The sequence below is a fragment of the Rhinoderma darwinii genome, chromosome 7 (genome assembly GCF_050947455.1).
Source record: "Rhinoderma darwinii isolate aRhiDar2 chromosome 7, aRhiDar2.hap1, whole genome shotgun sequence".
In the NCBI taxonomy this organism is placed as follows: Eukaryota; Metazoa; Chordata; class Amphibia; order Anura; family Rhinodermatidae; genus Rhinoderma; species Rhinoderma darwinii.
In genome coordinates this window covers 26,451,439-26,479,048 of record NC_134693.1, presented here as the reverse complement: position 1 = coordinate 26,479,048, position 27,610 = coordinate 26,451,439, and the positions used below count along the sequence as shown (strand labels likewise).

General features: G+C 42.7%; 1 protein-coding gene across 1 annotated transcript; it reads right to left on the bottom strand.

Moving 5' to 3' along the window:
• On the bottom strand, positions 1-27,544 carry SCP2 (sterol carrier protein 2). Its single transcript, XM_075833006.1, has 16 exons — positions 27,438-27,544; positions 26,582-26,633; positions 25,696-25,767; positions 24,495-24,626; positions 22,951-23,015; positions 21,392-21,518; positions 19,630-19,693; positions 18,016-18,102; positions 16,956-17,106; positions 15,675-15,822; positions 14,002-14,109; positions 7,166-7,322; positions 4,509-4,599; positions 2,798-2,927; positions 1,945-2,024; positions 1-608 (listed from the first exon to the last, which is right to left on the bottom strand). The coding sequence occupies exons 1-16, from the start codon at positions 27,486-27,488 to the stop codon at positions 513-515; spliced, it is 1,611 nt and encodes a 536-aa protein (XP_075689121.1). The 5' UTR covers positions 27,489-27,544; the 3' UTR covers positions 1-512.
• Between the last annotated feature and the right edge of the window lie 66 nt (positions 27,545-27,610).

The following is a 27,610-nucleotide window of genomic DNA, read 5'->3' as shown; positions in this document are numbered from 1 at the left end:
TTGCAAAATTAGTGGCTTTTTTTATTAAATGTTATTCCGACTATTAACAAGTTAGAAAATTCTGCATCGATTTCTGCGGCTGTGGCGTATAGATACCAGGCAGCATAGACTCGACTAGTATCATTTGATCACAGGGATTAGTTCAATCACTGCTGCTCAAACAATAGGATTCAGAAATTATTTCAAACCATTAGTGGTGAGAAGACATCAGATTAAGTCACGATGTTAAAAGAAATGTCCCCCAAACAAGTCCCTTCATTTCTAAACAGCCCGGCAACCTAGATCGGATTTCAGAAGGTTACATTGATAAACATATATACATGTACAGCTGCACTTTGCCATACAATGCCTGCTTGGGAATGAAAGGGCAGATCATTCTTTTATTCTCGGGAAAGGAAAACAGCAGATGATGTTGGTCCTTTAAAAGCCAACAGACTGATGGCATCTGGGCATCGGAGGGTTGGCATCTGCTGCACTGCGGAGATTGGTCATATATCAGACACATGATCTCTTCAGAGCTTGGCTTTCACAGGCTGCAGCTGCAGACTCTGCAACTTCATGGCAAGTCCCATATTTCCAGTGATTTTCAGCTTGCCCTGGAAGAAAGCCTGAGAAACGTGAACCAGATTAGTTTAAGTCAATGCATAAGTGAATTTGTATAAGGAAGAAGAAATCAAGAAAAATTTAGAGAGTTTAAAAATAATCCCTATCTACAATAGAACATGCTGGAAAAGGGAATTATATGACAACTATATCAGACAGATCTTTTACTGCCAAGCTGCTGACATTACACTGCCATACTTCTAATGATCATAAGCACCTAATATCTTGCATGGACGCTTTACAACATGTTGGAAAAGCTCATTGTACAAGTGGGTACTAGTTGGGCAAGTCCTTGGTTCCAATACGTACTATACTACTATGTTATTCACCGGAAAAAGTGCGGGCGCTACGTTTATTGAACGCAAATCAACGATATGCGAAGCCTAACCGTTACGGCACCTCCCCATTATTTAGAGCTGGGGCCGCATTCTACCAGCTCTTCGCAGCCAATCAGACTGCTTCAGATGTGCCATCACCAGACCAGCTAGTGTTCTTACTTATGATTAACATTGTGTACTATCAAGGCCACCACAGGGCCCACTCCACCACAAAGTAAAGGCCCTATTACACCGGCCGGTGCAGCGAGTATCGAACAACGAGACATCGTTGATCGGCACTCGTTTGCTCCTGTCACACGGGGATGGGGACGAGCGGTCGTTACTCCGATCGCTCGCCCCCATACATAATCATGTCGGCAGCGCGTCTCCCTGTGTGCTGCCGACAACGATAATATTTCAGGTTTTTTTTTTAAATGAAACGATCAGCAGATGGGCGAGCGTTTGCTCGTTCATAGATAATTGCCCTGTGTAAATAGGGCAGCGATCAGCAGATGAACGCTTGTCTGCCTAATAATCGCCCAGTGTAAAACCCTTGCCCGCACCAGCTATGGACAGCACCTGTTGACCTTCAGGTACCTTGGATCATTTAAGATGAAGTCCCACACTTGCATACAATCAAAACCATAAAAGATAGGTAGTGGGTGTTACCAGATCACGCTTAAATACGCCCTAACCGTTACATTAGTTCAGGTGGTCGTTACCGTGAGTGTAGTCATAAAACTTCAATCTTGCAGACTAGTAAATGTTTACTGTAAGCAGAAACAGCTTGGACTTTAAATATCGCACTCATAGAAAAAGTAGTAATGAACGGATACATCATGTGTCTGCAGCGGAATACAGACTGCTGTAAACATTAGCCAGTATTCTGCAGACAGATGATCAGGGAAAAAGTGGGGAAACGCAATTCTCCACAGCCTTTCAATGCTAGCTTATTACCAGATTGCTCCCCCTTTGCAGCGGTAGGGTTTCAAGGTTTTATTTAATAGGTACGTTTTATACTTACTGTCTGTGGATTGATCTTGCCGGTCATCAAAGCTAGCAGGTCAGAGTCAGCCATTGTGATTGTACAGTCAGCTTTCTGGTCTGCAACACAAATAATCAAAGAAAATTAAATCCAATTCTCTGTCTTGCCGTGGTCATTGGTTGTGATTACATTTTAGAATTTATTAACATGATATAAATACAATACAAATTCCCCATCATTTCCGGATGTCTTTTTCTTGATCCTTCAGCTTTATTCAGACGAACGTATAAATTGTCCGTGTGACGGCCGTTCTTTTAATGGCCGAAACACGGCTGCATGTATTTTTATGGGGCTATTCACACAGCCGTTGTTTTAACGGACCGTGTGAGGGTCCGTGAAAAAATAGGACAGGTCCTATTTTAGTCCCTTTTTAAGGGGCCCTCAATAGACAAGTCTATGGGGGATCCATGCAATCCGGTCCCACACGGGTGCAAATTTTACACACGTTCGTCTGAATAAAGCTTCACAGGTATTTTAATTTTGCAGAGTTTCATTGGCGCATAGAGCTCAAGCATAAAGCAAAGCCATGTGCACGGACCCTGTACGGCAGCATACAGAGTGCCTTTTGTTTTCAGGTTTTGGTTTTATATTATGGACCCGTAGGCACCGTTTGGCTTTATGGAGCCTCTGTGAAACACTGTATTCTAGGGCGAACACCTCCATTATACAGAATGTGATAGAGAATGCCAGATCCATATGAAACCCAGAAAAAAAAATAATCTGCATTACTCTGTATAAAATTGGAGGCACACAGAGGTACAGTATGGGCCCATAGCAGACAATGGGCACCATATTACAGATCTGCATTACAGCCGTGTGCATGGGCCCTTACCTGAATTGGCCTGCACAGAGCCTTTGCCATTCTTCACATCAACCACCCAAGTTGCCTCTTTTCCATCAGGCCCATCCTTCACCTTAAAGGCAAAGACTCCGCCAATCTTCTTAACAAACTGCTCCCCTTCCTGCAAGACGAGTAGTAACAAGGAACATATGAATATGTAGTAATGCCTTCAAACATCTCTCTATCCAAAATCAAGACAGTGAATTAAATCCGTAGAATATACTCCAGGAGACCATTGTTAAGACATACAAAATTCTGGAAATATTTAATTGCACTTGAAAATAATGTAGTGCAGTAAAAGTACTTCTGCAAGTGCAGAGTTCAGGACTGATCAGATTCCTTTCCAAGAGTCAATGTGAATCACCTACGACCAGATCATGGTCATCACGTGTCTTGTTTAATATACGTTCGTTCTGCTTCATAATATGGGCTTTTGCCCCCCCTAGTTACACGAGTACAAAGGTGACATAAGCAGCCATTACAGCTCCATATCAGAACCTATTAGAAGGTACTACAGAGAAAACTAAACCCTCTTCCGGGAGTCCCTGCAGTACCTCCATCATCCTGTAGTCCCGGCTCCTCTACACTGCCTCCTGTATGCCCCTGGCTGGTTGAGTATGGCTTTGTCAGACTACTGTGGGTGTCATATTCAAGCACGACATAGCCCGAGACATAATCCATGGCATAGTAATACACATCCCCAAGAAATGCAAGGTCATTATGAGTGATGCAGCAGATAGAGCTAGTTAATCTCTCCAGCAGCAACATACTTTTCCTCTTGACTATTCTAGTTTTGTTTCAGTTGCTGAAACCTTAGGATTCTCCCCCATTCCTGTTCACTGATTTAGTCGTTCCCGTTTATGTATTGCAGAAACGGACATGATCAAACGTCTTTAACAGTTAAAAACAGGGAGACAGTTTAGTATGTAGGCCTTCTAATACATTGTATAAGGCACAACATTTCTATGTTAATTTGTTGTAGGTCACTAGAGGGAATACATTGGAATCAGATTTTGCCCTTAAACCCTTCTCTTATCAGAGGACAGCTTCACCGATTAGAAAATTGATCTTTGATCCAATCAACAAGAATGTTTTGCAGCCTTGGTTGTGCAATTTGCACCTGAACGTTGCCTGTGAGTTTGACCAAGTAATGTGACAGAATTGCTTAAAGTCTGGTTTATAAAACTTATTTGCAAGTACCCAGTCATTGAATGAGTTTAAAGAGGGGTGGAAGGGATGGGGGGAGAATCCTAAGGTTTCAGCAACTGAAACAAAACTAGAATAGTAAAGAGGAAAAGTATGTTGCTGCTGGAGAGATTGACTAGCTCTATCTGCTGCATCACTCATAATGACCCTGCATTTCTTGGGGATGTGTATTACTGCCATGGATTAGGTCTCCGGCTATGTCGTGCTTGAATATTACACCCACAGTAGTCTGACAGGACCCTCATCTATTAGACAGAGCAGAGAGCAGATACAAAGAGTGGGTATTATATGGTAAAACTAAGTGGGCTGTATATGGCAGTATTGTCCTGGCACAATATGGTGGCATTAGGCGAACTGAAATGGCAAGCGGAGGAGGCCTCATTTTCTATAAAACCAGCCCTGGCAATAAGAATTTTCAGGGGCATTGGCGAGTTGGCTTTGGACATTCACCCAACCCTGAATTATGTCAAATCAAAATATACAAATTCTCACGGACCTCTTCCAACTTCTTCTCAATTTCTTTAAATACAAACTGGGCTTTAAATCCATCTTCAGCGCTGGTTGGATTCAATTGGATGCGAGAAGAACTGAGAAAACAGATTGGTTTTATTTAAAAAAAAAAAAAAGACAAAATCCTCAATCAAATCCTATGGTTGCAGATTTTGCTGTGGATTACCTGCGGATCCACAGCAAAATCCGCAAGATACGTTTTATTATATTTTTTAAAACACACTATACTGAAAGTTTTTGTTTTTTTTCTTTAAATAAAATTACCCTACACGCCTTCCCCGGCACTCCTGTGGTCCCCCACCAGTCTCTGTAGTCTATTGTTTTCCACAGGGAAATCTGCACCAAAATCCACACTTTTTGCTGCAGATTTTATGCTGCGGCTTTTTTTTAAATTTTTTTATTTGCTACAGAATTTTGCCGTAGCAAATCCACTACATGTGGAATTAGCCTTTATATGAAGCTGTTCGATTATGTGTCAGACAGTGAAGTAGCAAGAAACTGTGGACTGGTACGAAGGCAACCAGCACCACCACGTGTCGTTCGTGAAGATGTAATGTGTCCATGATGACATCACACAGTTATTGGCCACCAGTGTTTTTGGGGGCCGCATTAGGGAAAGGAGAATTTAAAAATAATTTTTTTTAAATATATATATATATATATATATATATATATATATATATATATATATCTCTATATATATTATGTTCTGTCCCTGTAGAAGCCAATTCACATATCCTTATGTTTGTGCAGCGTAGAAGGAAACTCAAGTACCCAGAGGGAACCTACAAAACCACGAGGAGAACAGATGGACTACAGAGGTATTATAGCATTTATAATCTATTATAGGACCCCAGTAAAACTGCACTATAACTGCATGTGTGAATCCAGCCTTAGGGTCAAAACCATACGCAAGCTTCTGAGCTGGAATGAGGTCTGAACTTCAACAGATATGGAGTTTGATGCTAAAGTTCATGGTTACCCAACAGTTCCTGTGTGCACACGCTGACAGCTCATCGGCCATAGAACCCGCTCTTCACATATTCTCAATCAGCTCCAATAGATTTCCATTAAAGGGCCACTAAACCTAAAGCTGGCAGTTACGGCCCGGTGTCCACGGTGATTTAACTTACCGTGATGATCCCACTCCGCAGTAGATTGCTGTGTGATATTGGGCATTATTGGTGGTGAGGTTAACCTATGGGGAGGGGGTGCATGAAATCGCTTATGCTCTTAGTTTGCAGGGTCATAAAAACCACGTTCTTTCAAAATGACAGTGGACCATTTTTTTTTATCTACAGAAAAGATTTAAAAAATTGCAGTGATAAGTGTGTAACGAAAACGACACGTGTACCAGCGGATGCTCATCATTCACACAGCTGTATATAGAGCTGGACATAGACATGGTATAAACTCAGGGGAGGGAGACGTTAATCTCCAAGGAAAAGAACGGATCAGACAGCTTAAAATGTAACCAGTCAGATCCTTATTTTTCCAACAAGTGACGATTGGGAAAAGATCATCGACATTCGATCGCAGACATTTTTGGAAACTTCCTGCCAGTATTCCCTGTGAAGAACACTCCAGGCAGCCTGAATGATAACAGAGAACAACACCATTACACAGTATAGCAAACGGAGAATAGATATACTGCAAGTTTTGGCTACATGCACACGTTGCGGAATTTGATGCAGAAAATCCGCAGCAGAAACACAGGTAAAGCGAGTGAATTTTTTTATTATGCGTTTTTTAGGTGCGGTTTTTACATTTTGATGAGGAAATAGGTGCGTTTTTATCCTGCGGTTTTTGGTGCGTTTTTTTGTATTTTTTTTTACAACTAGTTAGATAGAATTCGCAAGCGGAAACGCAAGATAAATGGACACGCTGCAGATTTTAAAATACGGACCGCAGGTCAAGTTATGTGCAGAAAAAAATCTGCAACGTTTCTTGAAATGTCATTTACTTTGCTGGTACCGCATTATGCTGCGGATTTGCCGCACGTAAAAGGCATCGTGTGCATTTGGCCAGTCGCTAAGAATTATATAGGGGTTATCCAGTCACTAAAAATTGATGGCCTATCCTCAGGATAGGCCATCAATTGCTGATGCGTTGGGGTCCGACTCCGGGGACCCCCCTGCCGATCAGCTGTTTTGAAGGGGGTGCTTCCCACGTCAATGAGAGCAGGCGGCTGCAATACCTGTGAATCGTCGCTACTTCCGTCTCGACGATTCACAGTGAGCAAAAAGAAATGAAGGGGACGCAGCGCTCATACGAGGGCTGTCCCAGGAGTCGGCCCCTGGCCCAGCCGCTATTAGGGGCACATCCTCTGGATTAGGCCATCAATTTTAGCGACTGGATAACCCCTTTAATGTTGCTTTAAGTCAACCAGGATATAGACATATTAGGTTATGTATTAAATCTATTGAAAACCAATAGAGAGATTAAATATTTATATAGTGCACGTGATACAGAGCGCTGAATTAGAAAATTATATTACAGAACGCAGCTTCCCAGAATGCAACACTTCCTCCGGGATATAGGTTCCCATTCACATGCAGATAAACAATAGCATTGCGGTCATGGTTATCCCCTCCCTGCTGGGGACCATTGACCTCACACACACTACATAGTAATAGAATGTACCTGGATGCAGTGTCTGGAAATCCCATTTTATATAAAGTAACCACCACGGCTCCCCCGAGTCCGATGTTGTGTTGCAGAGCGAGCTTGGCTCCCGGAACCTGTCTTTTCCCGGCCTGACCTCTGAGCTGCCAGCAGAGTTCTGCACACTGAGCCAGGCCTGTGAATGCAGAAAAGAGAGAGGCTGAGCTTCCGGCTCTTGGGCGCACTCTATCTACTGAGAGGTAGTACTGCAACTCAGTCACTTAACCCCTCACTGCCCAAAAGAACACTCCACCATCTATACAATGATGCAGAAAGAAGAGAATCCTTCCCGGTCAGGAATATTGCTACAGTAAAATAAATCTCACTCTGTAATATGTATTGGAGCACATTGATACAAATTTGTTGCATGTGGACCAAATTAATATAGCATCCGGCTGCGCTTTTCTTGCCGGCTTATTTCAGTTTTGGAGCGCGGCTTAAGGTATGTTCACACGGCTTACTTTCAAGTGTAATTTGGAGCATAAAACGCTAATATTACGCTACAAAATAGTCTTGAAATACGCATGCAAACAGTTTCCTATTGATTTAAATGGGAAATGCACGGTGTTGTTCATAGGAGATGTATTTTTACGGAGCTGAATTGAAAAAAAAAAAAAAAAAAAGTCTTGTAAAATTACGCCTCATAAAAAAACGCGACATGTCACTTCTTGAGGCTTTTTGGAGCAGATTTTCCATGGACACTACAAAAAAAAACAAAAAACCTCAATATACGCTTCAGAATACGCTTGCAGACACCGCTTTGATAATCAGCTCCCAAAACGGCTGGATTCAGAGGCTGTGTTTTTTTCTTGAAATCAGCCTCGTATTTTTCAATACAAGTGAACATACCTTTAAAATATGCGCTACATCGATAAAATGAATTTGTTTGAAAAAAAAACAAAAAAAACTGCTGCCCAGGGTAGAAGGGTTTTGCTAAAGTACTGAAATGTCACAGAAGCAACATGGAATTATCTAATCACATTTCTGGTTTTGCCAGTTGCACTCCGGTATAAGTATTTGCGGAAAAAACTGGCACACGTGCGGTAAAAACTGGATCATTTTTGGTCAGCAAAATGACATTCTTTATTCAATGCGCTCCACGGTCTCATTGCAGTGGTCACGTAAGCCGGCCATTACAAAATCATTTCCGAACCTATAGAGTTCCATGGGATGTGCCCCCAATCGAATATCTATAGAAACAGTCTGACTGTCCCCAACATCCCCCATTCAGAGGTACAGGGAACTGACACATGCAATACTTTTAAATCACGTTGGAAAAAGTTGGTGAAATTTTGCAGTCACACTCCGAGCAACAGATTTACGAAGTGAAACTTGGGATTGTTTAGAAATGTGCTCTGGATTTCTTAGTAGGCGTGCACTATTTTGAGGAATATGGTTCAACACAGACTTGTGCACCACTTGGTCCAGCCTTAGTAAAGTCCCTATGACAAAGATCAATCACCAGTGGTGGGACAGTTGTCATAGTAAAAATGCAAACGCACTGCAGCATTATGCTCCGATTCCACATTTTTCCTGTATACTAAAGAGACTTTCATAATGACGTTCTCCATTACGTCAGTAACGAGTGAAACTTGCTGCAGGTTAAAGGTCCCAGGCTGTTGTGTCAGTCTTTATCAAATTCATATAGTCAGCAGGTTGTGGTGTCCCTCTCTCTCTTGACCTGATCAAGGACATGAATGGGAAAGTTCGAGAAGGAAGGGGGAGGGGGGAATAAGCTGGTACATGTGAGTGTACGCAGGGGGCCAATATCTGGCGAAGAACCAAATACACTTAAGACAGCCAACTTATCAATCTTTATTTCTTAAGAAGGCTGCACGCCGGATTCACCCGTCCGTCACCCTTATATGACAAAATAGGAATGTTTCCTGGGTAGGGACCTGTACACTATAAGGAAAAGCGATATAAAATAATGATGTTCTGGTACCAAACCCCAGAGCTCCTTCATAAATTGAACCCCTCCATTTCCCCTTAATGCTGACGTTGCTTTTCCTCCTCTGGACCCCTTACTCATATTTTCTGGAGTTGTGTAGGGATTGTTCCTTTTTGGACTATTGTTAAAAGCTTGATTGGTTCGGTCCTTTATGTAGAAGTCCTGCTGGACCCATTAATCCATTTGCTAAAGCTCTCGGCAAAATGTATGGGTAAGAGATCCTTCAGGCTACTCCTTCATATATTGACGGCGGCTCGATGCCTCATAGCTAACTCTTAGAAGCAAACTTTTTCCCCAACGAAAGCCGACCTTTTCTTTCGTATATGTGATATAAGTAGGCTTGAAAAATTCCTCCCTGGCTCCAAATATGGAAGCCAGAATAAATCCCTGGATCAATGTCCCATCTCCAGAATCTAGTACTCATAACCTGTAATATTATATTTTTCAAGAAAGGCATCAAGGCCCTTCATAAACTTATTCAAAAAATCAACCTTCACAACATCCTGTGGCCTAGATTTCCATGGTGTCACTGCTCTTACAGTAAAGAATCCCCATCTGTGGTGGTGAAACCTTTTCTCCTCTAGAAGTAGAGGCTGCCCCCTTGTCCTTGTTACAGGCCTAGTGTGTACGAAGATTATTCGAAAGATCTCTGTATTGTCCAATTATATATTTGTACAGTGTAATTAGAGCGCCCCTAAGCCGTCTTTCTTCCTAACTTAATATCCCCAAGTGTGATAACATTTCTTAGTACTGTAAGCCACCCATTTCCTTAATCACCTTGGTCGCCCTTCTTTGCACCTGTTCTAATTCAGCCATGTCCTTCTTATACACAGGAGCCCAAAATTGTCCACAATATTCCATATGTGGTCTGACTAGTGATTTGTATAGAGGCAAAACTATGTTCTTGTCAGGAGTATCTAGGCCTCTTTTGATGCATCCCATGATTTTATTTGCCTTGGCAGCAGCTGCCTGGCACTGGTTGATAAAATGTACTGTCCACCAATATCCCAAAATCTTTTTCAGTAGTAGTTTTACCCGGTGATTTTACATCGTGGCTCATTCTCTTTTTTTCTCTCACATTTGTCAAATTATTACACATATATACAAATACAGAGTTTTACTATCGTTATAATGATACGCTTCCATATTTTTACATTTATGTAATTGGTCCTTGAAGCTGCTGGGCCCCAATGCAACATCTACAACAGGGCCCCCCACCTACCATATAGAATTTAAACTAAAGGTGTCTTCTTATGCGCCTAAGTGGCTTTTGGGCCCCCTCAGGCTCCAGGGCCCGGATGCGACTGCTACCTCTGCAAATTCTATAGCAATGCCCTTGTCCTTATCTGCATACAATTTAACAATGTATGGCCTTTCCTTTATGGACCATAGTACTGCTGAGTACTTCTGTTGTTATTGTCTATTGGGCAGGATTTATCTTTGTCCCTCTTAGTGTTCTTATGTTGAATAAAAAAAATTTTTTTTCCAATAAATATAACAAAAAGAAAAAAAAAATGAATAGAAAAAAAAAAAAGAAAAAAAGGCTGCTTGCTAGATGGGGTCATGGCAGTTGTCAGGTGCGGTGCCAGTCTATTCCTATATTGCTCATTTATCTCTGCCAAAGGTCCTTATGCCGCTGTATCTGATATGTGCCAGAGGTAGCCCAGTTTGATGGGTGAAGTTCAAGGCATGCAGTGTAAAGTCCCTGTGTCGCTATCAGGCACGGAGATAAAAAGGGGCACAAATTCCATAATATCTTATAAACATGCAGATAAGAGCGGAGCCTGTCCCGGATTTCTTCCACTCCCGCTTTGGCCTTTACCCTACATGTGTATCAGGTTTGTCTAGCGCAGCTGTAGAAGGTCTATACATCCCATATATTGTGTTCATACACCGTGGTATAATTATAGAATATGTAAATCTGGAAGATTTGGGATGATAGCCCTCGGTGTTACGCAGCCGGCGTTCAATGTAAATACAGAGCAAAGGTTGTAGGTACAAAAATAGTGCACACAGTATGAAGCTTAGTGGGTTGTGTAATACGAACTATGAAATACCTCATTATGGATATAAAGGAGGAACGAACCGAGTAACAATCCGAACAGCTTTATTCAGAAACAACATCACTCCTTGCCAGGTACTGTGTCTGGTATTGCAACATAGCGTCATTCAGGTAAATGGGGCAGAGTTGCCGTTCTCACACAGAGTCAGGTCGGGAGAGGCGCTGTGTAGAAGCCCTAGTTTATACCAGTGGTCAGACAACAATGGCATATGCTAAAGAATATCTGCTTAAAGGGATTTTCCAAAGTTATTTAAAAAAAAATGGCCACGGTAAGGATGAATGCAAAAAAAATAAAAATAGCCATTGCTCAACTCACGGATCCCAGTCGTTCCAGCGCCGCCGCTCCGTTCCTTCCCGCCACTGTGTTTTGACATAGCTGCAGCGATGACATGCCCGTATACCCACGTGAGCACTGCAGCCAAACACTGGCTTCAGCGCTCCTGTGCCATAAACCCATTGAGACCAGTGATTGGCTGCAGCAATCACGTGGGTATACGGGCACGCAATCGCTGCAGCTATGTCAAAACACAGCGGTGGGAAGGAACGGAGCTGCGGCGCTGGAACGACGGGGATCCGTGATTAGAGCAAAGGCTTTTTTTTTTTTTTGCATCCCTTCTACTTTGGCCAATTTTTTAAATAACTTGGAAAACCCCTTTAAATAGCAATACACCAATGTTAAAAGGGCTTATCCTATCGACCACAGAATTTGCCAAAAAAAAAGTCTGATAGTTGTGGTTCCCAGAGGTCCGACAAAGCTTACCTGCCATTTGAGGTGACTTTTCAGAGTAAGCGGCCATATGTGTGACATGAGGAATAACACTATTTCCAGCCATTATAGGACTTATGTTCTGCATTATTTAGCAGTTTTCTCCTATGCAGGCGCTCTCTCTAATTCTCAGTTGTCTCAAAGCTAGTGGGTTGAGTCTAACTGCTATGATGTCCTCTAAGCACTGCACAGGGAGAAGAGGAGAATTATATTATATATATATATATATATAATAACATCAGCATGGAGGACGTCATGCAGCAGTTATGAGCAGTGGAGCTAGGAGGCCAGCACTAGGGCAAGATAGAACACTTAGGCTGGGTTCACACACACACTATTTACGGACGTAATTCGGGCGTTTTACCCCTCGAGTTACGTCCGAAAATGCGGCTCAAAAGCATCGGCAAACATCTGCCCATTCATTTGAATGGGCTTTACGATGTTCTGTGCCGACGGTCATTTTTTTTACGCGCTGCTGTCAAAAGGCGGAGCGTAAAAAAGACGCCAGCGTCAAAGAAGTGCCTGTCACTTCTTCAGACGTAAATGGAGCAGTTTTCCATGGACTCCATGGAAAAACAGCTCCAATTACGTCCGTAATGGGCGCAGCGAAAGACGCCTGCACATGCCATTACGGCTGAAATTACGGTGCTGTTTTCTCCTGAAAACAGCACCGTAATTTCAGCCGTAACGGACGCTGCCATGTGAACATACCTTTACGAGAAACTATAGCAGAGTCTGAATCTCTCTCTCGCTCTGCTATCCCCTGCTGACAATTTTAAAGAGTCCCAGGTAACCCCTTTAGGTGTATGTACACCTTTGCAACTATTTTCTTTGCTCCAATGCATCTAAAATGAAGAAACTTTGCAAATTAGTCTTGATAACAAATATCCTATTTTTTGTAAATGGCTACTATTTTTAAACTCGTTTTATTAAGAACTGTTACAATAACAAGTATAAAATCAATCATACATCTCTAATTACAAAACATGGCACATTGGATCAAGAAAATGTACATATAGCAAATCCAGTAATGAGTATACATAGAGTATTCCAATATGATGATATGTCAAATAATAGCGAGTAGACTGGTTTGCTTGGACATATGTATGACAATAGTAATAGAGAGGCAAAAACCAAAACAAATATAAAAGAACATAAAACAACCTAGGACCCATGTCACCCATGAGCATCTGATAAATCCAGCACAGCAAGTTCTTGGAGATACATACTAAAATTTGGGTCACCTATATTCCTAACTCACATTATCTGATGAACCAATGGAGGGGTTGACTGTCAGAGGGGAGTTATTCCAAATATCCCAGACCTTAGCAAATTTAGTACTACACCCACGATTCATAAATGCAACTTTCTCGAAAGGTATGACTGAATTTACCAATCCCTTCCAATGACCAATTGATGGAAGTCGATCATTCATCCAATGCTGTGCTATGGTTTTCCGTGCTAGAAACAGAGTTTCTCTCAAAAATTTTTTAGTATGGTGATTCCATGTCTCCCCATCCAGTATACCAAATAAACATATCTTAGGGCATAAGGGAATGCCTACATGTAATAAGGATGATAACAGGGATAGTATATCGTTCCAAAAGTCCCTAATGACAGTGCATGACCAGATCGTAAACAGCTACTATGCAGAGCTATGTGCACCGGGCTGATGAAGCTGCTGCCTCATGGGGTAACGACGGAGGAGTAAAAAACAGCTTTACAGAGAATGCCCTGAGAGCGCTGATCTTGCAGCTCCACAGGCAGGCACGTAGGCAGAAATCAGCCAACACCACAGCACAACGTAAACCTCTCCATGTACATAGATGCATTTTTTCCTTGACAAAGTGAGTCAACATATGCTGTAAGGGACTGTATTTTGGGTTCCACTGATGTTAGATTATTATAAGGCAATCAGTGGGTACTGCTGAAAAAGAATCTTCTGTCTACGACCAGCTTCATACAATGAAACGCATTTTCTAGGATTTTATCTACATAGAGTTTGTTTAGATTACCACAATTTATATATATCTGACCTGTTGCTCCCAGTGGATGCCCCTTGGAGATCAAACCTCCACTTGGATTGACAACCCAGCGTCCTCCATATGTATTGTCTCCTCTGTCAATCAATTCTCCGGCTCCTCCTGCAAAAGGAATCCCAAGGCAAATACGTCAGCTGCTTTATTATGCACCCGGTAATATAAGAGATCCATCTCATACACACCTATCAATTGTGGGTAGACCTACTACTTCCAATCCCCCCGCCCAAGTTACAAACTGCACACCTCAGATATCGGTGAAGTAACCGTTTACAAGACTGAACTATGTTTTAGCTAGGTCTGCTTGGGCAGTTCTTCCACACTACTAAGTGTCTTTCCTTCTCCATTGAATTCTACGTGGTATAAAGGGAAGAGACAACTCTTATGGGTGCCCAGAGTAGTTAAGTTTTTAGTCCCTGTCACCAGGTTAAAAAAAAACAAAAAAACTGATACAGACCCATTTGCACCAACCATTGTTGTAATTTGTCCATTGTCAAAAAGAATTCTGGTACAGTTGGAAACTTCCAGTGATAAAAAAAAATTATAAAAAAGGGGTTCAGGGGGCACTGTTGCCCATTCTTTAGAAATCAGACAACGGTTAAGCTTACCACCAGCACCATATTTTAACATGTCACTCTGAGAAGATAGATTTGGGGTGGAATACCCCTTTAACTCCTTCCCGACGGGAAGTCTGATGACTCACGGGCTGAGCACACTTTATCTGATGCGGGTGTCGGCTGTATATTACAGCTGACACCACACTATGCTACACCGCTTAGATGTTACGATCAATAGCAACCGCAGGATCTAAGCAGTTAGGAAGAGTGAAGGGGCCCCTCTGTCGTCCCACCCCGTGATATGCCGATGTCATAACAGTCTCAAAAAGCCCCCAGGTTAGAAAGAAAAAAAAAAAAAAAAAGAAAAAAATAACACATTTTCCCTCTAAAGTAATGTAAACAGATAAAATATACACATAATTATACTCTGGCCGCGTCTATAAAAGTTCGAACGGTTATATAATATTATTTACACTGTAAAAGAACAAAAAAAAAAAGGGCAGAATTGCTGTTTTTTTTTTATACTTTACCACCACCCCAAAAAATAAAAAAATGGAATAAAAAAGTGATCAAAAAAAAATTATATGTACCCCAAAATTGTACCAATAAAAAACAAAGCTCGCCCTGCAAAAAACAAGCCCCCACACAGCTACATCCACATAAAAAAAAAAAGTTATGGGTCTCAGAAAATGGTGACATAAATCAAATTTTAACAAATGGTCTTTATTTTGTAAAAGCAGTAAAAGATAAAAAAAATAAAAAGAGGAAAAACAATATAAAATTGGACTGACCCGCAGAATAAAGTCGACATGTCATTTGTACCACTCTGAACGGTGGAAAAATGAAACCCAAAAAACAAAAAATGGAAGAATTGCTGTTTTTTTTCCATTGCCCGCCATAAAATAAATACGTTTTCCCAGTACATTAATTGGTGCTATTAAACACCAACTCATTCCACGAGAAAAAAACCAAAAAGACCCTGACATAGCTACCAGTATGTCAACGGAAAAATACTAATAAAAAAAAAAAGTTTTGGAAGGTGGGGAGGAAAGAAACAAAAATGGCTGCAATGGGATCAATAATAACAAGTAATATTTTGTCAAGATTGATTACCTAGTGGGCAGAGCCCAAGTGCCTCATATGTAATGAGCTCATTGGCAGAGAAGCAGTCATGAAGCTCTATGACATCCACATCGTCCGCTCTCACCCCAGCTTTCTGATAACACCGGTCTGCTGCAATCCTGCTCATGTCAAATCCAACCTGGAAAGGATGCAAGAATTGTAAAGATGGGCATTCAAGGAGACGATAAGGATGACCTGAGAACCCAGCATTAAAGGGGGTTTTCCCATCTTGGACATTTATGGCATATCCACAGGCTATGCCATAAATGTCCTATCTCTAGAACGGGGCCCCCTATACACTGTTCTAGGTTACTGGGCTCCCGCTGCCTCCCGGCCACTTCCTGGTTAGGTGGTCGAGAGTTACGAAAACAGCTGAGATCTCGCTGAGCTACGCTGATGTCCAAGATAGGAAAACCCCTTTAACAACCGACAACCCAGGATTTCAGAACTTTATAAGGGGCTCCCTATTAGGGAATTTTGAGTTAATGGAGGGGGCTCATGGCTCCAAGATCCTCACGTCTTGGCCAAAGTGGAGAGCGGTTACAGAGAGTCGTTCTGGAGGACCTGTCCGGCATTACACAGACAACCCATTGATTTAAAGCCAATAAAAAATGATGGCCTATCCTCAGGATAGGCCATCAATAGCTAATGGGTCGGGGTCAGACTCCTGGGACCCCCGCCGATCAGCCTTTTTGAAGGGGCCGCAGCGCTCGTACGAGCGCAGCTTCCCCTTCATTTCTACTTTCTCACTGCGAATCTCCAACCCACATTTAACGGTGCTTCTCAGGTATTGCTAGTTTTTCTCCCATTCTAGTCAATGGGAGAAAAGGCTGCAATACCTGTGAATCGCCATTAAATGCGTGTCGAAGATGGACAGTGAGCAAGAAAAAAAATTACATGGTACGAGCGCTGTGGCCCCTACAAAACAGCTGATCGGCGGGAGTACCGGTAGTCGAACCCTGACCCATCAGCTATTGATGGCCTATCCTGAAGATAAGCCATCAATTTTTATTGGCTGGAAAACCCCTTTAACTGAGCACTGTGTAATCTCTGAGAAAATAAATAATGGAGGATAATTTATCACAACTAGTGCAAGAGGAATGTGGAGCAGTTTCCCATAGCAACCAATCAGTTTTCAATTCTCATTTTTCACAGGCCCTTTAGAGAATGAAAGCAGTGAACAGATTGGTTGCTTTGAGCAACCGCTTCACTTTTCCTCTGCACTAGTTTTGATGAATCTCCTATTTATTAGTTACAGAAAACCATGCTTACCGCCTTAATGCAGCTTTCCTCATTAAAAGTGCTGGATGTGTCTGTGATCATCTCTTGTGCCAAGATCTGAACTGCCTGGCGATGCAGCCCATGCTTCCGCACAAAGTCTTCACTTGCCAAAATGGCCGCTGCCGCACCATCAGAGGTTGGGCTGCAGTAAAGAAATTACAAAGAAAGCGCGGTCATTAGATCTGAAGGTGTCTGATCTCTTCATAATAAATTAGTCATTAAAATCGGACTTGACTTGCTGGAAAGTCTGTAAATCGACCCTTCCCACAGAAAAAGGAAGGGGTCTTCAACGTTGCGTGAATTGCACCTAGGGGTACAAGTTTGTATGCCGCCTTTTTTCCAAAGAAGACTGGCCAGGATAAAAAGAGTGTGGTTTGGGGCGTAACTTAACAGAGTGTGACTTGACACTTAAATCTGGGATTTATTGTTTATCAAGATTACTTACAGCGAGTGTCCGGTCAGATGTTACTCTGCTGATGATGTCAGGGATAAATAGCGAAATTCAGCCCTGACATCCTAGCTGCATGCTTGGTAAAGACTCCTGCGGGGTCGAAACGTAGCACTATTGACATTGGGAGGTGTTAATAAACACTTTTTTACTTTTGCCATACGGATGTTGTCCTCGAGTTTTTGCTACAATTGATTGTCCAGGAGGGATCGCTGGATTTGGAATTTGTAGCCAGCTGAAATGGAGTAGCTGTATTCTGATCAAGTGAGTGCGGTGGATAACCAGTCTATCAAGTTTGTCGGGATACACAAGAAGAGCCGTGGGGGAACTGAGGAAACTGAGACATTACAAGGCCCAGTTTAACCTGGTAATGAATAAACACACGGTAGAGCACTGAGGTACTACAAGTCCCATCATAACCTAGTAATAAGCACACAATGGAGCACTGAGAAAATACAATTCCCAGCATAAACAATCAATTAATAAATATGCACTGGGGAACTGAGGTACTACAAATCTCAGCATAGTCTAAAAAAAAAAAAAAAAATACACACTGGAGAAAAAAAAAAAAAACATGTCAAAAGTAAACGTAGTCTGACATACCAGCACTGAAGAACCGTAAGGTAATCAAAAACTTTCCTGGAATTCTTCACTTGATCTAAGCTGTATTCCTCTTGAAATTGGGAGTAACTGTAGAGAGAGGAGAACATTAAGCAGTTGAGTTAAAGGCGTTGTCCTGTTAAGGCCAGGATCACACACATAGTTTTGATGCAGATTTTGGTGTCGTTTTTAGGTCTTTTTTTTTTTGCCAAAACCAGAAGTGGATCCAAAAGGAAGGAAATGTATAAAGAAAAGATTGCATCTCCTTTCTTTTGTGACCACTCCTGTGTTTGGCTAAAAAAAACTGAGCCAAAAACAGCGTGTGCGATCCTGGCCTTAGAAAACCCATTAGGAAATTTCAAGTTAAAACAGAGGAGTCTCTTATTCAGGACCTCCATTAATCTGCCAGAGTAAATAGTGGCTGCAAAGAGCATCTCTCTCTCTCTGGAGGGCCCAACACATCCAGTCTATTGACTTTAATGAACAGCAAGTTATGCTTTATTTCCCCTGTGGTGGTGCTGCAGGGGAATTAACACTTGCTGTTGAATTTCCCCACAGATTACAGCTGATGGGCTGAGTTTTCCTGTTTTCTGTAGGTCACTTGTCAGCTTTGCCGTATAGATTGGGAAATAATGAGCAGAGTCATCTCATTAGAGGATGGGTGAGTTACTGACAGCTTTATTGTACTGCTCAAGGCCTAGATAAGGCTCTGTAAACATCTTCCCTGGTCTCTAAGGGAGCGGCTGTACTACATCACTTCCTGGAGACTGATCATTTATGCCATTTCTCTGTCACCTGATTTCAATTAATTTCGGCCACTGTTCACCAAATATATTATAGGGTATAGACACTTTTTGCGTCTTTTTAGACAGTTCTGAAAAGTGTCTACAAAAAGGGCGTGGCTAACAGGAGTCATGAAATGCACCAGGTAGTGTTAGGGTATATTCACACGGGTTATTTTCAGCCATTTGTCAGGCCGTGTAACGTCCCGAAAAACAGCTGAAAAATTGTAAGCAGAACACCTACAAACATCTGCCCATTGATTTCAATGGGAAATACGGCGTTCTGTTCGGACGGGGCGTAGTTTTACTCCTAATTTTCAAAACACGGCATGTAAAAAGACGCCCGCGAAAAAGAAGTGCATATCACTTCTTGAGCCGTTTTTGGAGCAGTTTTTCATTGACGCTATAGAATAACAGCTTCATAAACAGCCGTAAAAAACCCAGCGGAAAACGTGAGTTACTAAAAAAAAATAAATGCTGAAAATCGTATTTTCAGACATTTAGTAAGCGTGTGAACACCAGCCTGAGGAAGGGAGAAGTGTATAACATGTCTAGCAAGTTGCGCCAAATTTATCATAAAATGTGGGACACTGATAAATTTGGCGCAGTTTCTTAAAGGGACATTCCCTTTAATGAAAGTTTTGCCTATTACATATAGTGAGATCCTGACACTTATTACCATTGTATAGACAGGAACAGGCCACAGGTTCTACAGACAACATTTTTGCATGATTTTTATAGCTGGGTCTAAAGTTCAGAGCGTGTTTATGCCCTTTTCAAAATCTTCTTTGGCCTGGAAAACACAGAAAAAGCAGACGTCTCATACAACACTCACGGATTGTTTATTGAATGTTTGTGATTCTTCCAAGCGATCTTTGCAAAATGTTCTGACTTCGTTCCTACAAGGAAAAATCAAAACTGAATATGACAAGACCTTTCCAGTCAACCCATGTATTAATCGTGTTATTGAGCTTCTCATATATCAATTGACTGGAAATATATTCAATATCTAGTCACTGTGGAGAAATGGTCCCATTATTAATTTCTAACAGGGTTGGGCAAGTATCTATTTTTCCTACAGATCAGAGCACCGAACACTTGAGAATAATTCAAGTGCCACTTTGCTTGCGACCTCCTGCGCCATCCTAGATTGGGCACGGAGAGACCAAGGTACGACGCTGTGAGGTACAACTGCTGTGGCACCTATAGGACGCAGATGTTTTACAACACCATCACCGAGCATGCTACCTGCGTCAGGCAGGAGATCACAATTAAAGTGACACTCAAATGCAACAAGTCATCAGCTTTTTGGCCATCAAACTGCCAGCATGGCTCTGTAGTAATTTCAAACACTATTCCAACCATACCCTTGTTAAAGTCGTCAGGCAGCAATTTTTACCGAAAATAGGATACCTGAAGCAAGTGGGGCAGCATTGCAGCTTTACAGAGGCAGCGCTGTAAGCATGCCTATTCCTTTGTGATTGACACCCCCACGCATGCGTGGGATTTTAGATCCGCTAGCGCTAATGTTAACAGGCATGGGGGATATCAATGACGGTGAAATAAGCTTGCTCACAGCACTGGTGTATGACTTCATGACTCTGCAATGCTGGTGCACCGCCCGAAGACTCCAGATACGCTAAATGCACACAGCCTGCATGGGTATTAGGGCTTATTTAGACGAACGGTATATACGTCCGTGCAACGCGCATGATTTTCACGCGCCTCGCACGGACCTATGTTAGTCTATGGGGATGTGCAGACTGTCCGTGAGTTTCATGCAGCGTGTGTCCGCTGCGTAAAACTCACGACATGTCCTATATTTGTGCGTTGTTCGCGCATCACGCACCCATTGAAGTCAATGGGTGCGTGAAATTCACGCGCAGCACACGGAAGCACTTCCGTGTGACGCTCGTGATTCGTGCAACAGCAGTAAGAAGTAGGATTGAAAACAGAAAAGCACCATGTGCTTTTCGGTTTACAAACATACAAACAGACTGTCAATGATGGCGGCTGCGTGAAAATCACGCAGCCACGCATCATACGCGGCTGACACACGTAGTACACGTGCACGCAAAACGCACACTCTCGTGTAAATCCGGCCTTAAACGTATTATTCTGCAAAAAGGGAGACCTGACAATTAACAAGGGCATGGTTGGAATAGTGTTTAAAAGTCCTATAGCGCCATGCCGGCAGTTCTATGGCCAAAAATGTGATGACAGGTTCCCTTAAAATTAATGGCTCAGTCACATTTGACATGTGATATTTTTCTACTCCAAAATACAGTCGGACAGCAACCATCATCATCATCATCAGACTTGACAAACATTGTAGAAAGGTTTTTCGAATGGGTTAAAAATCATAGCCTGGCATTGTGGGATGTGTCAATTATAATGTGCCAGATCAGAACAAGCAGGGTATTTTGCTTTGACAGGCCCATGTTCACACACACGTCATACATACTGGAACATTTATATGGTAGTATATGATACTGCTCGTATACATCTGTTCATCATCTCTGTGGATATAGAGCAAGCCTGATAATATCTGAGCCATTTGTGCAGACAGAGCAGTTTTTAACACATTATTCTATTACCGTATTTCTCCATGTGTTCAAGCCCGGCTCTACCAAACATCTGAGGAGCCAACGGAGCAGCTTCCAGGCCATACTTGTTTGCTATAACTTCCACATGCTTATCCAATGGGTTGGTCCGGTCAGTGTACTAAAACAACAAGTTCCAAAAAAAAACCGAAAACGTGAACCTAGGATAAAGACTGGAATAGCGCAACAAGATGAATCAGAGAACTGAAAGGTAAAATGGGCCATGGGGGATCTGACGCGCGGCATCTCAGCTTGAATAATACCATAACACTATAGGACTATGAAGCATCATCTTGTTAGGTACAGATGAGCGAATTTTCTAAAATTATTTTCAGGGTGGATTCTAAGGGCTCTTGCCCACAACCGTGTGCGCCGCCCGAGTCCCGTCCCTGATCCGTGAAAAGATAGGACATGTTCTATCTTTCCACAGATTGGAGAGTCGAGTCTGTGAGTCACCGACTGAAGTGAACGGGTCCGTGAAAACTATCGGGTGCCACTCGGATGCCGTGAAAAACAGCCCAAGCGGCACTCGGTCTTGTGCTAGATGACTCGTATGAATCAGCTGTCCAATTCGATCCGAATAAATTCGCCGCGAATCGCAAGTGCCCTGATTTCCCGATCAATATTTTTCTCCCTGCGGTCGAGCAGTAGAAAGGAACAGGGGGTTTAGAACCCCCGTTATCACGATCAGTGCAGGTCCTAGCGGCGGGGGCCCCTATAGATCAGACAATTATTACCTATCCTGTGGATAGGCAATAATCATTTCTATGTAATGGTCACATATAGACAAAGCAGCCCTTGGTCATGAAGCAGCCGGTCATTATGTAAAAATCATCAAGTAGCTGTAACTGAAGTTTATGTTACAGGGTGTGACTAAAGTCAAGTAAGTGCGAGTGCACATTTACAATATGGGCAGTGCCGTACTTCTCCAGCACCTTATACAAGCTACAGAGAGCGCACAATCTATAAAGTCAGCCGCCCAAAAAAATCATCAATTAAAAAGAGCTGCAATTACAGACACTGTCCATGGACAAGAATGGTGCTCTTTCTAGTGGAAAGCAACCATGTTTTTCTATGGTCATACAATCCCTTTTTAAGAAGACCCGTCAGCTGCCCTGACCTGACAGATCTGCTTTAATAAATACTTGTATTCCCCATAAAATAACAATTCTGGAGCATCTTTTCTTTGAACTCTGTGTTGTGCCGTTTCTCTGTTATTCCTCCTAGAAATGTATGAATACATTGAAAACTGGGTGTTACCAGTTGGGGGTGTGTCCCTACACAGTCTGACAATGTCCAATCAGTGCTGACAGAGTGACTGTAGGGACACGCCCCTTTTTGACAAGGGGAATAGTAACACCCAGTTGTCAATTTATTCATTCATTTTCAGGAGGAATAACAGAGGAACGACACAATGCAGGGTTCTAAGAAAAGGTGCTCCACTTTTCTTATTTCACGGGGAATACAAGTATTTACTAAAACAGATATGTCAGGAGAGCTAACAGATTTGCTTTAAGCCCAGCATAAAAACAATATTAAATAAAAGTACTAACCATGGATTTTAATGATCCTCGCTCCATCTTCTCAAAACCGAGAGCTAGAATACAGTCTGCCAACCCTGAGACGAATATACAATTACACAAATCAGAGGTGCAGAAATGAGCATTTAAACACAATGCATCAATAATATAGTAAAATTATGACAAACCAAAGTAGCGAGCTTGAGACATCACTGTTTGCTGTCAGTGAATGAGAACATTCATCCATGGTCGATACAGACCGAATAAATCTCAATGCTACATTTGTAACTCTAGTCTTGACTAAATTTATCAGCAGCACAAAATCCCCCTCGTCCCAATGGTTTGCTACAGTGTATCCGTTTGAATAAAATGAATCCACCTAGTCTTTAAACTGTTTGGCTCACAGAGGAGTGTCTAGACTGGACACATTTGTAGTAAACGCTCAGGTGGGAAAAGTATTAGGATTGTACAGGTTTAGGGTATGTGCTCACGACCTCTTTTCAGACGTAATGGAGGCATTTTACGCCTCGAATTACGCCTGAAAAGACGGCTCCAATACGTCTGCAAACATCTGCCCATTGCTTGCAATGGGTCTTACGATGTTCTGTGCAGACGAGGTGTAATGTTACGCGTCGCTGTCAAAAGAATTGCAGGACACTTCTTGGGACGTAATTGGAGCCGTTTTTTTTATTGACTCCATTGAAAAACAGCTCAAATTACGTCTGTAATGGACGCCGCGAAAAACACGTGCACTTGTAAAAACTTCAGGAGCGGTTTTCGCCTGAAAACAGCTCCGTAATGTCAGACGTATTTTGCGTTGCCGTGTGAACATACCCTAACAGTCTCCGTATGTAAACAAAGTTCCATTCACTGACAGCAAGCAGGAATCTTAGACATGGTGATTGAAACACAGAGTATACTAGAAAGTTGCATAACTTTCTTTTATACATTGATTAACTTTTACTTACATAAAACTGGACAATCCACTTATATCCAGTATACAGGGAATGAAACATACACAAATAAGAATGAAAAGGTCAGTCCCCCATCCCTGCTGGACAATCCAAGGTCAAATGAAGGGTAAGACACTGAGGGTATGTTCACACGAGGGCGTCCGTAACGGCTGAAATTACGGGGATGTTTCAGCCTGAAAACATCCCCGTAAGATCAGCCGTAACGGCATGTGCAGGCGCTTGAACGCTGCGTCCATTACGGGCGTAATGGGCGCTGCTATTCATTGGAGTCAATGAATAACGGCTCCAATTACGGCCAAAGAAGTGACAGGTCACTTCTTTGACGCGGGCGTCTATTTACGCGCCGTCTTTTGACAGCGGCGCGTAAATTACGTCTCTTGTGAACAGAGAAACGTCTGCCCATTGCTTTCAATGGGCAGATGTTTGTCAGCGCTATTGAGGCGCTATATTCGGACGTAATTCGGGGCAAAAACGCCCGAATTACGTCCGTAAATAGGCCGTGTGAACATACCCTAATACTGCATATTTATTTCATACGTCTCTTCTTGCTATTGGTCGGACATCATGATTGGATTGCATCTTACGTTCTGGTGGATCTCTCACCTCCCTGGACCAACTGTCTGGCCATGAAGAGTGCGGTGGATCCTGTAGAGCAGTTGTTGTTCACATTGATGATGGGGATTCCTGTGAGCCCCAGGCTGTGATAGATTGCCCGCTGTCCGCATGTGGAGTCACCTGCAACCCAAAAATAACACTTCACAGCATGACTTGAAGACCCTCTACCTTGTTCATTTACTTATCCATGTCCATCAGTGGGTCTTGTTGAAGGGGATTTTATTATACATTTCTCAGTGGTAAAGTGGCTACCCCAACAGGACAACCCCTTTTCTAAAAGGAGAGCCACTGCTGATCAGCTGATATTAGGGGGAGCTGACGGCGGTCATATGAAATCCATGTAATACATGGTCATGCTGAGGGGGTCCGGAGTATGTTTATATATTCCTTTAAGAGGATCTGATGGCTCTCCTGACACGTCTATTTTAGTAAATACTTTTATTCCCCATGAAATAACAATTCTGGTACATCTTCTCTTAAAAGTCTGCTTTGTGCCGTTCCTTTATTAATCCTCCCGGAAATGTATGAATAAATTAACAACTGGGCGTTACCATTCCCCTTCCCAATAGGGTGTGTTCTCACCGAGTCTGACACGGTAAGCAGGTATTGGACACTGTCAGAGTGAGTAGGGACACGCCCCAGATGTCAATATATTTTTAGGAGGAACAAGAGAGGAACAACATAATGCAGAGTTGTAAGAAAATATGCTTTAGAATTGCTACTTTATGGGGCACCCATGCCTTTACTAAAAACAGACAACAGGAGAGGTGACCGGTCCTCTTTAAGGCCTCATGCACACGGCCGTGCCCGTGATCACATTTTCGGGCCATGCTCCCATACAAAGTAAGGGAGCACGGCGGGTAAAAAAACAGGACATGCTCCATAATTCCCAGCACGGTTCTACGGCACGGACACCTATCTGTGGTGATACGGAAAGTTGTCCGCAGCCAATAGAACCGAGCGGGTCCCGTAATTGTGGACCGTGTTACAGTCCGCAATTACAGAGATTTTTTACGGTCGTGTGTATGGGGCCTTAAAGGGCAAATGAAAAGAAATTGGTCAGAAGGGACAACCCCTTCAACTATTTACTCCCCATGACAATAAATACAATTACGGAATCACCCGTGAATAGGACGGAGTATTGATATAACAGAGTCGAATTTGTCATTAGATATATAAAATAACGTACCATAGACGTAGCCCACACAGGCCTGCTCCACCGAGGAGTACGCAATTCCTGCATCAGCCAGAGCCTTCTCCCCTTGAAGAAAGAAAAAAATAAAATAAAAAGGATAGTAAGGAGATATAATGTAAGGCCCGTGGAGAGGAAGGGGCCTGGAGGTCACGCAGCCATTTGTAGGAGATTGGAATGGGTGCTGGAGAAGAAGAAACAATCCCATATCTAGGGAGTGCTACAATAATAAAAAATAAAGAAAATTAAAACCTGCTTATTGTAAAACCACCAAAATCAGGGACCGACAATCTACTGTGGGTTATAAGATCCAATTTCACTTTTTCAGTTACTAAACAACTTTTATAGACAGGGCCGGTGTCAGCACCAGGCAAACCTCGGCAAATGCTAGGGGCTGCCGGGACTCCCACAGTGACCCCAGGGCCCACATACACCTGGAGCCAGACCTGTTCATAGACATCAATAGAAAATCCAAAAAGTTAGTCTTGCTAATCAGCTACCTCGGTCCTTGCGTTCGTCAAGTTCTGTCCTATATACAAGTCCGCACATTTGTTTGAATGGAAAGTCAGAAAAAATCAAATATAGGGCAAAATGGTCATAAACCTGCCCAGTGTGAACCTGGCCACTACACCCATGTAGTCTAAGATAGGCTCGGGGGCTCATTGTGTCCTCTGCCCCGTCTCCTCTATAAGATTTTGTGAAACACCTTAATAATTTGTATCAGCTCTTAGACTTGCCCTCTGCCCGCTTCTAGCCCCTTCCCCCAGTGCAAACAAGCAGCCACACATTACCTATGGGGATATATACATACATACATATATTAACGGGCACATGGAACTACAACCCATGACATGCCTCTGGCAGCCACAGACACCACGCTCACCTGCTTCCTTAGCCATATCCGGATAATCAACCGCATCTCGTGGCTTAAGAAACTGCAATAAAAACAGAAACCTTATAAATTTCTAGATTATAAAAGAAATATCACAGAGAACAAGAAATAAGGGAACGGATTAAAGGTGTACGGTATAAATAGCGTTCAAGGTTAAAGAGCCTAAAACTCCACTATACTTTCTATTGGGAGGGGGTGTTGCTATGGTTTCCGGTAAAACTACGGACACTCGACAAAAACCCATTACAGTCAACGGGTTCCGTCGGTGGTGTCCGTTTGCGTCCGGAATTCCTGTTTTCCTCCTCTGACGGAGCAGAACAACGCAATGCCCTGACGCAGATGTGAACAGGCTCTAACTCATATATATATTATAATGTAGCTAAACGTTTGACAAACTTCTGACATGTCATAGTGACATGTCAGAAGTTCGGATTGGTGGGGTCCGAGCACTGAGACTCCCACCAATCGCTAGAACGCTCCTGTGAGCGCTCAGCTGCTTCGTGGCTTTTTCCGGAAATAAACGTATCGGTGTATGGACTCAATAGAAAGTAGAAGCCGAACAGACACGGAGCCGCTGAGCGCTCACATGAGCGTTCTAGCGATTGGCGGGGGTCTCAGTGCTCAGACCCCCACCAATCCAAACTTCTGACATGTCAGAAGTTTGGAAGTCAGGGGGCCGGAAAAAAAATAATTATAAATTGGACCTTTTGCAGGATGCATTGGTGATGTGACCAGCTTTCCTAAAAACTAAAAACCGCATGTTCAAACCGCATCCAAGAGACAGGACCATAGAGCAGGAAGCGCACACTACACATAGACTACAAAGGAACAGGACGATCTCACAGACCTTGGTCATTCCAACTCCCACCACATAGACTTTCCTCTGGGTCGATGCCATCTCTGCGAACACTTCTCGGGTCTGCTCTCCACAATAACAGCTGAACGTCTAGGACACTTGGACCCAGTGCTGCCTGGAGCCACCGCCCCCCTGCTTACTTAAAGCGGCAATAGCATGGTCTC